Consider the following 14858-nt stretch of genomic DNA (forward strand, 5'->3'; position numbering starts at 1 on the left):
GAGAAAAGAAGACAGGAGGGAGGAGCAGAATAACCATAATCCGAACGGGCGGCCGCAGCCCTCCGCCCAACCAGACAAGCACAGTCAAAAACAGACCAGGACGACACCCCATCACGCGCCACAAAACATTAGGAGAAGGGGACCTCCCACCTTTCTACGATTAAAAACAATTATGCTATTAAATCGTATACCGGGAATCAAACGGAAGTCGTACATTTCACCCCCAACCCTTTCGAGCGACAAACCCCACCCACCACATGGCAATGTAAAACCACATACTAAATACGAAATCAGCATATAATCGAGTGGAATGGTGACTAGCATAGTTACGTGGGGGGTAGATAGATCCACAAGGGAGCAATAGTCCAAACAGAAAGTATCGATGCATCAAATATCGCAGCACGAGCAATGAAAAACAGGAGTTCAGTTGCGCCACTGGAGCGGGCGAGGTGGCCCCAATTATAGACACAGGCAAAGTCATCGAAGCAGGCACAGGAGGCAGTCCACCAATAGTTTCAGGCAACAATGTCGAACAGGGTCGCAGTACAGCATCCAAGTCCCCGGGGTCCGAACCTTGAAAAGCAGGGCGCCCCAAAGTCACCGACACACTACACGATCTCCGATCAGTGGCGGAGACACTCAAGTCAATCGAGGGGGGCAAGGCAATGAAGTCTTCGAAACATGAGGGCGACAAGAAGAAATGGCCGCCCAAAATGGCGGCAGATCGTGGCGTACCCACTGAGACGCCCAGGGCCAGGGAAGCGTGTAGGGATCTCAGGGCTTCCAGGATATCTCTGACCGTCGGCTCACGTCCAACAGCTCCGGTCCCCACACCAATAGGCAACACGGGCCCGCCGCCACAGGGTGATTCTCGTTTCAGAGGGTCGGCCGCCATACCGTGAATCAGCCCAATCGCCGCTCACCAAGACCCCCGGAAAGAACAGTTCTCAATTGTAGGACTTTACAAGCTCCGGGGGTCCCAGCAAGGGCGGCCTCGATGCCAAAAGGATGTCCGCCCGAGACGGGTCTCCGCCAGCACCAGCACCGGCGCCCCAATCAAGCGGAGTCTGGGCCCCGAGGACCAGGGCCGCCGGACAAAGCAGCGGCGGGGAGAGACCCCTTCACAGACTAAGGTCCCCGGGCCTCTCACCCACGTCGGTCGCGCAGCCACCAGGGCAGGCCCGGGTCAGGATCGCCGGGGTCTTCGCACATCGGCTCCCAACACTGGTTCTCGCTCTCGGCCGGGGCCGAGAGCCGTCGGATGCCACCGGCCAGGTCCCGGTCCAAGTCTCGCAGAGGCCCCGATCTCTCAGAGGCCACAACTCCGGAGCCACTGCACACCGAGACCCCGGGGTCGGATGGTAAGAACAAACAAGCCGTTATGTTTCCAATGCCCCAAAAATGTGTCGTCCCCGGACAGGATAGAAGACAGGATAGGCAATCAGGACGGAGGGCTGCGGGAGCCGAGCTAAAGGGCGACCATTACGGCCGTGAGCTAGGCTCCTCCCCTGACCTTTCCCCTTTCTGAAGCCAAACTGACAGGGGATTATAACATTTTTTCCAGGGCCCATTCCTCAAGCCTATTTAAAAGCAGGCGTCCCATTAGTTTTGCAGTGGAAGCTATCAAATATATAGGTCTATAGTTTTTCAGGATTTACCTATCTCCTTTTTATAGATAGGCACAATTGCTGTCGTTTTCCATGATGGGGTAGCACCAGTATGGGCAACTTTATTAAAAACATTTGTTAGAAGTGGGGCCCAGAAATCCTGATTATCCAGAAACAGATCAATTGGGACACTGTTAAGTCCCAGTGCCTTTGCACGTTTACACTGGTTTAAAGCATACTTAGTTTCCTCCAGTGTAAAATTAACCATGTTGCTCATCCCAGTTGAGGTAGCCGGGGTAGTATGACAAATTATCTTCTCATTAGATCCAAACACATTTTCAAAATGTGTCACCCATTCCTCTTGTTCAACATGGGTATATGTTGAAATAGAATGTTCATCCCTTAAAAAAGGTGCATTAATAATAGACCAAAAGGCTTGGAAACTTTTTAATAAAGCAGTCTTTTGCACATTTTCCCACCACTCTTCCTTTAGGGACTTCAGCTATCTCACTTTTTTATATGCCTGTCGCAATAACTTAACCAAAGGTAAGTTACGAGGTTTAGATTTCAAGGCCATATGGAGACTTTTTAGAGATGTATCGCAATCCTCATCAAACCAACAAAATTTCTTGGACTGACCCTTGCGTATAACACAAATTAAATTATTTTTTGCTTCCGATAAAATCAACTCAAAAGCTGAGACCATGTTATCGTTAGGAATAGAATCTAAACAAATCATTATCTCCTCAAATCGACTGGAGACTAGATTCACCAAAAACCTCCTAGTATCTACTTTCTCCCACTTTAATGCAATTCCATTTTTCCTTGCAATTACTGGGGTTACATGTAACTTGAAAGTAGGTTCTTTTTTCATTATTGAGGGGATATGGAAAGTTATAGCAGCATGGTCACTAAAAGCATAAAAAATAATCTCAAAATGAGAAAATACCCCTCCTATTGGATCAGAAACCAAGACATAATCAAGGGTAGAGGAAGAAGAATGATTTAAAAAGGTATATTCTAGCTGACCAGTTCGACTTTCAGACACATTTAAAAATACAAGATTATTTATCATTAATAATCTATTTAAAGCATTACCGTACTCCGAGTGACTAAAATGGGATACGCCCTCTCCATCGTCATCCAACATTCCTCATACTAGGGAGTTCATCTTATCACAAGGGTGAGCGTTAAAGTCCCCAAGCCAAATTATATTACAAGGTTTAGTACATTTATTTTGCAGAAATTCAATCTCTCTTTCTAGGGGGGCTAGTACTGCTGTTTGGTTGCTTCCAAAGTTATTATCATAAAATGAATCAGGAGCCAATACTGATCTGCATGATACTCTAGTAAAATAATGTGATAGTATGGCGATGTGTTTAAAAAAGACTTCACTTTGAAAGGTAGAGCATTAGAAAGTAGGGTCAGTAACACGCCCTTGGCACGACCAGCTGGTGAAGGTATAGCAGGAGTTTGAAATGAGCGATACCCTTTCAAATATATTGGTTCAAGTTCCCATGTCTCTTGTGAACATGCAATATCCTTAGATATAAGTAGGGACAACCATTCAAAATTTGATCTATTTTTGGTTATAATCAGCAGTGTTCAATGTCATTACCATAGCAGACCCTGAAGTATTCTCTTGTTGCGTCGGTGTCAGGGACAGATTCAGACTACCTATATGTATACTTATTTGTTCTTGCAAAATTACAGCTGGGGTCATAGTCATAAATGATCCATTTAACAATTGAATATCGCCATCACAATTTACTATAGGGTTCTGTTCAACCAGTCAATTGCACATAGGCATGCCTTCCAGTGCAGCAAACCTATTAGTAAGAGATAAAGGTGAAACCAAGGGAGGGAGAGACTGATGTGACTGAGAATAAAAAGGGTTCCGAGCATTGAGGGATATAGGCCGAGGAGGGTAAGGTGAGTAATAAGGTTTATAAAAGAAACCAAGTGGGAGGGCACAGATTTCAGAATAGAGTAATGGAGTACTTGTTAACATAGATACCAGCACACCCACTATATGTTGATTATCAAAATTTAGTACAATGCAATCGCCTTTGCTAGTCTTAGGAGCTCTTCCTACCTAGTTAATCCACCTAGCCATAATAATATGTTTTTGCACATTAGAGTGTGTACCTATACAAATGGATTACCAAAGCTGTTCAGTAGATTCTGCTAAGTTTGTCTTCAATTCAGAAGTTATGACATATAGACAGGCTGCTGGAGGAAGATCTAGCCTTTCCTTAGATTTCTCAACTACTACTTGCCGGTGAGAATCCCCCCCCCCCCCCCCGCCCCTCCCCCCCCCCAGCTGGGTGCCATAGCTCCAACCTCCAAAAGGGAAGGGGTAGCGGACTGATTAGCATGACGGTGGGTATTTATAGCCCCATTAGAACCTTTTGGCCCAATATTAAGTCTGGTAGTGCCAGATCTTGCTATGGCAGATTGGGTTGGAACATGGTGATTATTATTATGAATACTAACTCTCAACGTATTTGCTGAGTCACAAGCAGAACCCGATAAGTTGGTAGATGACCCTCTCCCTTATCTAAGGTCATGACTTCCTGTTTTATCGGGTTCCACGTTGGGTGCCACTAAAGACACCATAGATGGCATCCTACCTGACTGGGGGACAAACCTCGCATCATCTATCGGGTCAGCAATATTTTGAGAAACTTGATTCAATAGGTAGGCTGCCTCCAAAGAAGATAATTTCCTCTCTATCTGAATTAACCTATGCATTGTAGGATTTAAAAGCACAGTCATGATAGTCTCAATTCTTTTCAGCAAGTCAAGATCATCCCCCAAATCCGGTTGGTTAATAACATATTTCTGCTTTGTAGACCTAGTGGATCTTGAGTGTAAGGGGAGAATTGAGACCAATTCCTTGCACCCGCTCGGTTTCTCAGTGCAAGCTCTTTTCAGTGTTTTTTGCTTTAATGGAGCACCTCCCTTTCATGTCCTAGACTTTTAATCTGTATGGTTAGTTTCGGCCTGCTCCTTAGTAATTTTAGAGAGTTCAAGTGTTACAGATGTTACATCCGAAGGGAAAGCTATATTCGGCAATGTGACTATAGTGGAGCTTGATTCACCTATGGTTTGCCCAGAAATCGAATGTTCAGTGGTTAGGGGTCTTCCACCTAGGGAGGAACGTTTTTGAGCAATAAGAGAGTCCCAAGAGAGTCGTCGCTCCGTTAATTCTATTTCATGGGTAAGTACAGACTCAGCCCTCATCAAAAATGCATCAAGGGTCCCAACATGTCCAGCCTCTTGCTTTTCCTTTAAAATCTTCCTTTTGCTTAATTGAATCTTCCAATGTAGGTTTCCAGGTATGATAGACAGAGTTCAACAATAAGTTTATCAAATATTGAAATTGCAGCTCCAAGAAATAAGATGGAAACAACAGTACCTTATAACTCAATTAGCAGATTAAAGATGGTGGGCCCAGCCCAGCCTGCCTCCAATGGGCAGCCTTGGCCTGGGCTTTGCGCTGTGGGAACCCTGGCGGGACCCCAGGCTGCCACTGGCCACTGACCGGCTCTTAAGCTCCTCCTGGCATGACACCTCCCTGGCGCGGCTTGGACTGTGCGGTGTAGTCCCGGTGTACCCCCAGTGTAGTCCCCCTCTCCGGGCGGTATGCGGGCTCAAATTGCAGGACACAGTCAGAGACAAAGGAGAGGCAACGTTCCTCTTGCTTTCCTGATCCACTCCGGTACAGGCTGTTCTGTTTTGCAGCAAAAAGGCTCCACATACTGGTGGCAGCGCTGGTCCTCCTGCACCCCCGAGCTACATACAGTCTTTACAGCCAATCCTCTGCCTTTGCCTCATTGCCTGCCTTGCTACCGCTCAGGCACCGGGCCCGCTCATGACCCGGCCCCTTTCTCGGTCCTTGGCAGTTTCAGCCTTTTTAGGTCGAACCTGCGCAGCGCATGCACTGTTCTACGAGGCATGCTGTATTTAGATATGGGCTTGAAGCTCCGCCCACTCTCCGTCCATAATTTTCATTGATTTGTGTCATTGTCCTTTGTAAACTACTTTTCATTGGTCTATAGGCTTAGTACTCCTTCCTTAGTACCGCCTTGTCTCATCTTGTAACCTCCCACAAGGACTGGCCCTCTTACTTTCGATGTTACTTGGTAGGCTTTATTTACAGCCTCCCAGCACTAGTTCTTTAAATGGTTTTCACCTGCCTGCTGTGGCAGGCAAGACAGCTCACCCCTAAGACTTTAGGACTATTTTTTTTTATAGCACGGCATGCCACAGAGGCGGCCGTGCCTTTGTTTTATTTGCAGCGCTGAACGCAGCTGCCTTTTTACCCCCTATTTATTCACGTTTAGAAGCATCCCATGCCGTTTTTCAAAGTTAATGGAGGCCACGCCCCTTTCTTTAGATGCGCCGCGTCTAAAGAAAGGGGCGCAGCCGCCATTAATGTAAAACCGCATGGGGCGCTTTCACAAAAAAAGCATTTGTTCATCAGCTGGACAAACACATGCTTTTTTTGTAAAAGCGCCCCATACCAAGCTTTCATTTTAATGTCAGCTGCAGAGCTATCTTTAGACACAGCTCATCTAAAGAAAGGGGCGTGGCCTCTATTAACATGAATGCGCAGCATGGGGCGCTTTAAAAAAAAAAAAAAAGTATTTGCAATGCAATAGGTTTCGCATTTGCGAGAGTTTAACCTATTGTACAATGCCAATAGCTCAAACTCTCGTAAATGCGAGTCCTATTGCATTGCAAATGCCTGTTTGGTAATGGATTTCTGTGTTTGTTTTTTTAAGAGGGAAAGGCAGCTATTTACATATTGATCTCAGATTTAAAATGATCCGTTGTGCCCAAATTGGTTGCCTTTTGTTATTTTTCCATCTTGAGTGCATTTTTCATTTTTTTTTTTTTTTTTTTTTTAAAGAGCCTTTATTGTTACTGCAAATAAATACAAGCATGGGCCTACAACCACCCTGGCCGGCCGCTAGTCAAGTCGTAAGTATAGCAAGTCAATATAGAAAAATGCAGCGGCCCGAAAATCGGGGTCCAATAAGTGTCCAGGATAGAATTTGCATTCAAGCGTACTGTGCAAGAATCAGGATTCGAGAAGGTTCATTTTACAATAAAGAAAACTCAAAGTCGATGCCATACGCTCATACATGGCCCCACAGTAGCAAGCATGAAGCAGGAAATCCGCAAATAGAGCAAATACGTTTGAAGTATTGGGGGTAAGGCATACGAGTCAGGATAAATGTAAAAACAAACACGTTTCGTAGCGAACTGTACCCCACCCCTCAAAACGAAACCTACTGTAGGAAACATGAAAAACGACGACACCAAAAAGAAAAAGGACAAAGGGCCATAGAAACAAAGAAAGGACAAATGAACAAACCCCATCCCCCTACCCCCCACCCTGCATCCCTGCAGAAGGCTACGGCCTATTCCCCCCCTCCCCCCCCCCCAGCAGCGTGCCTGTCACCCTAAATAAGAGACCCGAAATATAGAAAAAGAGAAAGGAAGAAAAAAAGAGGAAAAATGTGGGGAAGGGCCATCGATCTAGCCACCCGGCCCCCTCTCCACCACCGCGTACAGTAAACGTCCCAAAAGCAAGATCGTCCTTCTCCACCTCACCTCGGGGCCGGGTCCCACACCAGGGGGCAACAGGATTCACCACGGGGACCCCGAAAGTCAAGGCAGGCTTCACAGCGGAGGGTCACCAAAAGGCTAAACAAAATCTCCGCCGCTCCCTGGGAGCCGCCCGCCGATTCCAGGAGAGGCCGACAATCATGCCCGGACACAACACTGGAAAGGGGGCCAAGTATCGTGCACTCCCCTCGACACTGCCCCACCGCACGACCCACAAGGCACTCCGCTAGATGAACTGTGTCGGCACTCTCGCCATCGGCTCATCAGATCCCCGGTCCTCTCCGGCCGACTCCGCACCGCCACCAGAGGCCGCTGTTGTCGCAGTCGCGGCCGGCCACTCTCCTCACTCGACACCCCGGTCCCAGCTCCTCGAAGGCCGCAAAACAGTTGGCGACATTTCCACGGGACTGCCGCACGTAAGAGCCTCAGGAGCAAACGGTAAGTGAAAGCTGTCCTTCGCCTACTTAAATATGCCGTTACGGCTCAATATAATTGCCAGGATGTAGTTGCGGGGTGAGAAGGCTCACGGAGCCGAGCGTCTATACAGCCATCTCAGTCTCCATCTTGGCTCCTCTCTCTCATTTTCTTTCTTGTACTCAAACGTGCATAAAAATGTGTCGACTGCAACGTTCTTTTTATTGTGATAAATAAATAATGGGGGTTTACATCAATACCAATATAATTCTATAGTTTGGTGCTGAGGAGCTGCATGTCGTGTATCAATGCAATTTTTCATTACCATACCGACTGTGATATGGGAGTTATTCACTTGGAAGTGTTGCAGTTTCCCTAACGCTTTGACTGCCCTGGTGACTTATTTCAATATTATAACAAGCATTTGCAATGCAATAGGTCTCGCATTAGGAAAGTTTGAGCTATTGGTCTTGTAGATGACACATGTTTTATTTATGTTGGTTTTGCAAATAGCTTTGTCATTTACAATGCCAATACTTTTATCTTTTGCAAAAGTGACACCTATAGCATTGGTAATGCAACATGTTTTGTATTTACGGGACTTAGATGTATTGATATTACAAATAACAATGGCTTTTAATTTTTTAAAATAATTAATACTTAAATAAAAGTTATTGTAATTTATAATGGCAATAGCTTAAACTTTTATAAATAACTTTTGTGAAGATTATGTTCAGTGTATTTTATTGTGACAAAAATCCAAGAAGTGAAATATTAACATCTTTTTGTGACATTTGTAATAAAGTTTGAAACATTTAGAGAACATACTTGAACCAGTTGTTGTTGAATGGTTGCACAGATTGATACTGTGGTGGCATTGAGTGATGTTGTGGTGGCGACGAGTGATGTTGTGGTGCCCCAGAGTGATGCTGTGGTGGTGCGATAGATAGCTAGAGGGAGGGCGATAGATAGCTAGAGGGGGGCGAAAGAAAGATAGTGGGAGGGCGAAAGATAGAGTGAGGACGATAGATAGATAGAGTGAGGGCGATAGATAGATAGAGTGAGGGCGATAGATAGATAGAGTGAGGGCGAGAGATAGATAGAGTGAGGGCGATAGATAGATAGAGTGAGGGCGATAGATAGATTGAGTGAGGGCGATAGATAGATTGAGTGAGGGCGATAGATAGATAGTGAGGGCGATAGATAGAGTGAGGGCGATAGATAGAGTGAGGGCGATATACACAGATGCAAAGAAGCAGACACAGAGAGAAATGCGTACACAAAAGAGTGATACGCACACAGAGACAGTGAAGCACACAGAGACAATGATGTACACACAAAGAAAGCAACACACACACAGTGAGCGCATGTACATACACAAGACAACACAGACCCCGCCCCGCCCCGCCCTGCTTGTTTAATTGCCTGTTTAGGCTTTAAACAGTACATATAAACAAGTGGTGGTAGTAGAGGAAATTCTTTCCTCAAAAAATTCTGTAATAAGATTACATTTTCTATGAGAAGGTGGAAGATCGGGCTGATCTTTCACCTTCTCATAGATTGTCTTGGAAGATCTCCGATTTCATTTCTAGAGACAAATAAATCGGCGCAGTCATTTTGGGGACTGAGAAAATGTTCTTCGTAAAATAGACAGATTTATTTCTTTATAGCTCACTTCTATGCATTATTTTATCCAAGCCATTCAACTTAAACAGAAGGGTCACAGGGCAGCGGTGATCGAAGATATACAAGGGGCGTTTCCGCAAGATCCAGAGAGAAGCAGTCCCTCCAAAAATGTCAGTCTGAATTAGAATCTTCAACAAAGCCCTAGCAAGAGCTAAAATCTGGGCGATCACTGGAATTGCCAACTGCAAGCTTCTAACAGCTGTAGATAAATCAAGTAAAGGAGGGGTGCTTTCTGCGATCTAATTTCCAAATGACACAAATAGATACGCCTGGAAGACACAAGTGAGTTCCTGTCGTTGTTCCAGCCAGGCACTGTTCCCCTACCGTGGAGAAGAAAGGCTATTCAATAGAAGATCGATGTACAATGCAACTGCTTGTTCGAACCAACAGAGCAAGAACTCGTATTTACAGATATGACCTTATTGCCACTCATCATTTTACCCTTGAATTTAGCTACACACACCTGATCTTCACACAGTAAAGATGTCAGACAGCTTCGGACTTTGGGCAACAATGGAAATGGAGGCGAGAGAGACAGAGCTTGGGAGATGTAAGGGAGAAAGCAGAGTGGGTTCGGCGGGTAGGCTTGGAGGGGCATATGCGCAGGAGAACACGAAGAGATGGACGATGGTACAAAAAGGAGCGAGAGGAAGAATGAGAAAGGATCAAAGGAAAGAAAATATTAGCACAAGGGGGTGTAGACTGAGGATAGAGGGACTGGCGGATGCGCATTAACAAAAAGAAGAGAATGTGAGAGGAAGAAGATAACAGGGTGAGCGGAAAGAAGCAAAGAGAAGATTGCGAAAGAGAAACTGGCTGTAAAAGCTCTTGGCATTGCTGTGGGGAGGGGGAAATGGGGAGGGGGAGGATAAACGCGAGACACGGCCTGGCGGCCGTGAAAGTGAAAGTACGGCCGGCCGGCCGTGAATAATTAGGGGAGGAGGGAGGAGCTAGGGAACAGATGGCTGGCTTTGATGTGCACGCGCTTTTTATGTCAATGTGCTTGCGCATTGAGCTTGCTTTTCACGGGCACTGGATGGAATCGCCCGATGGTTAAACTCTGGATAAGCCCCTATATTCTAGCAAGCTCAATGCGCAAGCGCATTGACAGGCGAGACCTAAAAAAGAGCACTCAGTATGCACATATAACGTGTATGTACATCTTGTGTGTGAGCCATAAATATTAGGGAAATTGAGAAAGTGTGTAGTACACGCCAGCCGTTATGGGTTTAACTTAGAGTCCCATTCTTTCTACAACTACACAGCAAATATGTTTTGTGTTTATGATGTTGATTATTTAGTTTATTTAAGGTAATGTAGTTGCCTGTACATACACTTTTATATCGATTGCTATTCTGCAAAATGGTTTCTGTCTAGGCAGGACCTCTGTTTTTAGGGCTGGCTACACCCCACAATACATACTTGGGGACCTAATGCTATTAATTCTTCAAAAACCTACAATAAGAAGTAAAGACAGATATTCGGATTTGGATTTGGGTGGGCCTCCTTCAGTCATTGGTTTTCATGTGGTTTTCATTCTTTGCTGTTGACTGAGTGGGCTGTTCTGCAGGGCAAGAACATTTTGTGGCTGATAACAGTTTTCCATTTGTGTTTCCAATAGAATTTGGAGATGGAGCATAAGTAGTCCTGTTGCAAGACCAGAGTCAATGTGTGTTCTTTGATGTATTTACTTTGCTGACTCATCAGGGTACTTCTGGCTCGTCTAGAAGATTGGGCATCTGTTAATAATGTGCTTTCAAAGGCACAGTATGGTTTTAGACGCGGAATGAGCATGACAGAACAATTTCTCAATCTGTCACTGATCGTCAGTAGGTACACTAAGTCATTGAAGATCTCTTTACATCTGACCTTCATGGACCTGTCCAGTGCTTTTGATACTGTCAATCGGGACAGATTGTGGGTCATGATGAGGGAAATGGGGGTGGAGGAACCTTTAGTTGTTCTTCGATGTAGGTTGCATTACAATACACCGGTTAGAATCCGTTATGGAACAGCCGGCGAGAAAACTCCAATTCTCTCAACTGAGGGGGTTCGCCAAAGTTGTATCAAGAACAGCCAATAGTCTACAGAAATCTTTCAACGCTTTTGTAGATTTTATAACATCTCCTGATTTAAAAGTGGACCGTAAAAAATCTTATGTCATGGTATGTGGCCTTAAGTTCACCAATTCTAAAGCATTTGTGGTACAGGGTAACTTGATTGAGAGAGTTAATACTTTTTCTTACTTGGGAATTCTTTATAATACTCTGCTTTCATTAGGCCCGTTACAGACTTTAATAGTTCAGCATACATCGAGGGCAGTGGAGGCTCTTTATTGATTTGCAGTTAAACTGGGACAGAAACTAGTTAAAGAGATGATAACTATAAAGCAAAGTGCCCCTCGATTGCCTCCTATGATGCAGGTGCTTGGGGCAACAGTAATTGTGGCAAGCTCCAAGTTGTAGAGATTAAATTCATTAGAAGGCTTTTAATGGTACTTACTAGCGCATCGACCCCTTTCTGCCACTCTGAACTGGTCCTAGAGTACATAAAGTATCACGTAGGCCTTGCCCCTATGTTCTTATGGGAATAGGTATGGCTTTCACTGGATTTAAATTTCACACGATCTGTTATTACTGTTTGCCTTACTTTGTCTAACGTAGAGATGATTCCTTGGTTCAGTTATCTGAAATGTATGTTTCGTGAAGTGGGATTAATTGACTTTTTAAATGACCCCTCTAGAATGCCCCTCCATGCATAGTCCATTATCAGATCAGCATATTATTTAAGGGCAAACCAACACCACCAGCAGGCATCGAGTGGGCAGGGTTTGCTGTGTTTTGAAAATCGAAGTGTCTTGACTAACCTTCTGCAATTGTATCTTACTTTTTTTATGAACCCACCCTATAGATTGTATCTTACCATATTCCGCTTGAGGACAGTGCACTTTTTGGGAGCCTTTCCCCATCAACGTGGTTGGTCGGATAACCTTCCTCTCAAGTCCATGTGATAACAAGACTCAACAAACCGTCTTGCACTTAATTCTGTTTTGCGCACTTTACAAAACTTTGAAAGTTACATTTCTGTTATCATTTCTGAGGACGTAATGCCCTTTTTCTTATAAAGAAAGTTACAGTTACTTGTATCTGCTGGTCCCTATTGACTTCTGTTCCGCTGTTATATATTAGCAGCCAGAAAGCTCAAGGGATTATACAGATTTATAAGGCCCACTAAGCAATGTTAGTTTTGAGGAACTAACGTTGGTACATCTATCTTTTGAAATACTTTCAATGGGTAGAAGTTGTTTTAAAAGTTTGTGTGAGCTCTGATAATAACAAAACCCTAGACCAATCCATTCGAAGGTGCGCTATTTTTTTTAAAGATTATTTATATATATGTCTGTGCTAATCCTCATGTTCGTATTGTTAGTTGCTGTTTTTATAGAGCACATATTTCGTTTTTATGATGCCTTTTTTTTATTCAATATTTTCAATATTATGTAAATTGTTCTGGAAACAGGATATATTCTCAGCTTCCATATGTTTATAGAATAGAATGTTGCTTCCTTATGGGATTTTCTTTTTATGGCTGGTAGAACAGCACATACATGGCTGGTAGAATAGCACATATAACCGATCATCGGTTTCAAACGCTTCTCAAAATTAAGTCAGGGCTATTAACTTTGCCAGTGCTTGTTAATTGAGCCACCACTAATGTCTGCATAACTCTTAGCCAACCCCAGAAGGAGCTGGCCCACAAAAGGGTGTTAGGCACCAGGTTGATGGACAAGTGCTTAATCTCTTACGCTGACTCCTCATATTAATTGTATAAACAAAAGACAAATTTGAACATATAACGTTTGTCAGAACTGTATTAACATTTCTTTGTATTCACCTAATTATATTAATTTTGTTTGCCTTTTTAATTTCAGGTTTCTGCTTTAGGTCTTGATCCTTCAGGTGCTCGTTTAGTGACTGGAGGATATGACTATGATGTAAAGTTTTGGGATTTTGCTGGTATGGATGCATCTCTTCACGCATTCCGGTCTCTACAGCCCTGTGAATGGTAGGTGCCTACAGAATTTGAGTAGCAGCATGTAGTGAGAAATAGAAAAAAGGCTGTTGCACCTGTCCTTCTAATACCTGTAATAGGTTTCCTGATGAAAATGTGTTGATTAACATTGTACTGTCTACTCTGAGATATCAAGTGGTTAATTACTTAACCCCTTCGACGATCATGACGAGCTCAGCTCGTCATGAGTTACGCCTCTCGTACGCTCATGACGAGCTGAGCTCGTCATGAACCGCGGGTTTTAGAAAAACTCAGCGCACAGCGGGAAAACGCTTAGCGCGCATGCGGTTAAGCCGTATTGATTAATGAAGAAGGTATTCATAGGGCTGTGATAGCCAGTAAAGGTGGTTCGTGGGTCCCATGACAAAGACTAAGACCGTGCCATGCCCCTCCCTACTTAGTGCCTTCTATGCAGTGCCTTTTCCCTCTGCCAGAAATACTTATGCAAAGTGCCTTCTTCGTGAGCTCCTCCTAAGAAATTAGCTGATTTGTAATCTTATCCTTAGGGTTGCAAAGCACTTGCTTCTTCTTTTCAGCTTCAAGGTAATGGTGCTGGTAGGAGGAAGTACAGACACAACACTGTACATCACTCTCCTCTACCTCCTCTACTCCATTCTTCTTTACGCCACTCCACTTTACGCCACTCCACTCTACATCACTTCTCTCCACTCCACACCACTCCTCTCCACTCTGACAAATCCATGATACCCTACGCCACTTTACTCAACAACACTCTACTCCACTAAAGTCCACTGTAGGCCACTCCACAACACCCTACACTGCGACACTCCACACTATAACACTGTGCCACTATACTGCACTCTGAAACTTTTCCAATCATTGCCCTGGCTGCTAAGTTTTGCACCACCAGGAGACGCTGCAGGAGAAAATCCAGCAGGCCCAGGTAGAGAATGTTCCTATAGTCTAGTCTTGATGTGATCAGTGCCTGGACCACAGCGCTCCTAGAATCCAACGAGAGGAGCGGAAGTAACTTTCTCACCATCTGAAGTAGTCCAAAACAGGTCCCCACCAGGGCCTGAACTTGGAAACGCATAGAAAGAGCATTATCAATATAGATTCCCAGATTCCTAACTGTTGATTGAGCCACACGGGGATGGGGAATTCTTCTTTCCATCCTTGACTCCAGTTGTGCACTGCGGGCAGGCCAAAGAAAACAATTTCAGATTTGTCAGAGTTGCACTCAAGCTGGTTCTCCTCCAGTGACCCGAAGACCTCTGTAAGACAAGATCTAATCACGCCCCCATCAAACTCATTGCCTCTATTGCAAGAGAAAATCAGCTGAGTGTCATCAGCATATGAAATTATCTTTGCCCCATAGGTCTCCACCAGTTGCTAGATGGACATATACAGGTTAAAAAGCGTTGGGCTAAGGCAGGAGCCCTGATGGACTCCCACCTGTAAGTTGTGCATGGGAGATGA

General features: G+C 44.5%; 1 protein-coding gene across 1 annotated transcript in view; it reads left to right on the forward strand.

The window, feature by feature from the left end:
• WDR70 (WD repeat domain 70) overlaps window positions 1-14858 on the forward strand; it is a 1775496-nt gene that overhangs the window by 354361 nt on the left and 1406277 nt on the right. Inside the window, exon 6 of the mRNA XM_078674977.1 lies at window positions 13279-13412. Within this exon, the coding sequence (XP_078531103.1) occupies window positions 13279-13412 (134 nt within the window). The remainder of the gene's footprint in view (window positions 1-13278; window positions 13413-14858) is intronic.

The sequence above is a fragment of the Lissotriton helveticus genome, chromosome 2_1, assembly GCF_964261635.1.
Source record: "Lissotriton helveticus chromosome 2_1, aLisHel1.1, whole genome shotgun sequence".
Taxonomy (NCBI): domain Eukaryota; kingdom Metazoa; phylum Chordata; class Amphibia; order Caudata; family Salamandridae; genus Lissotriton; species Lissotriton helveticus.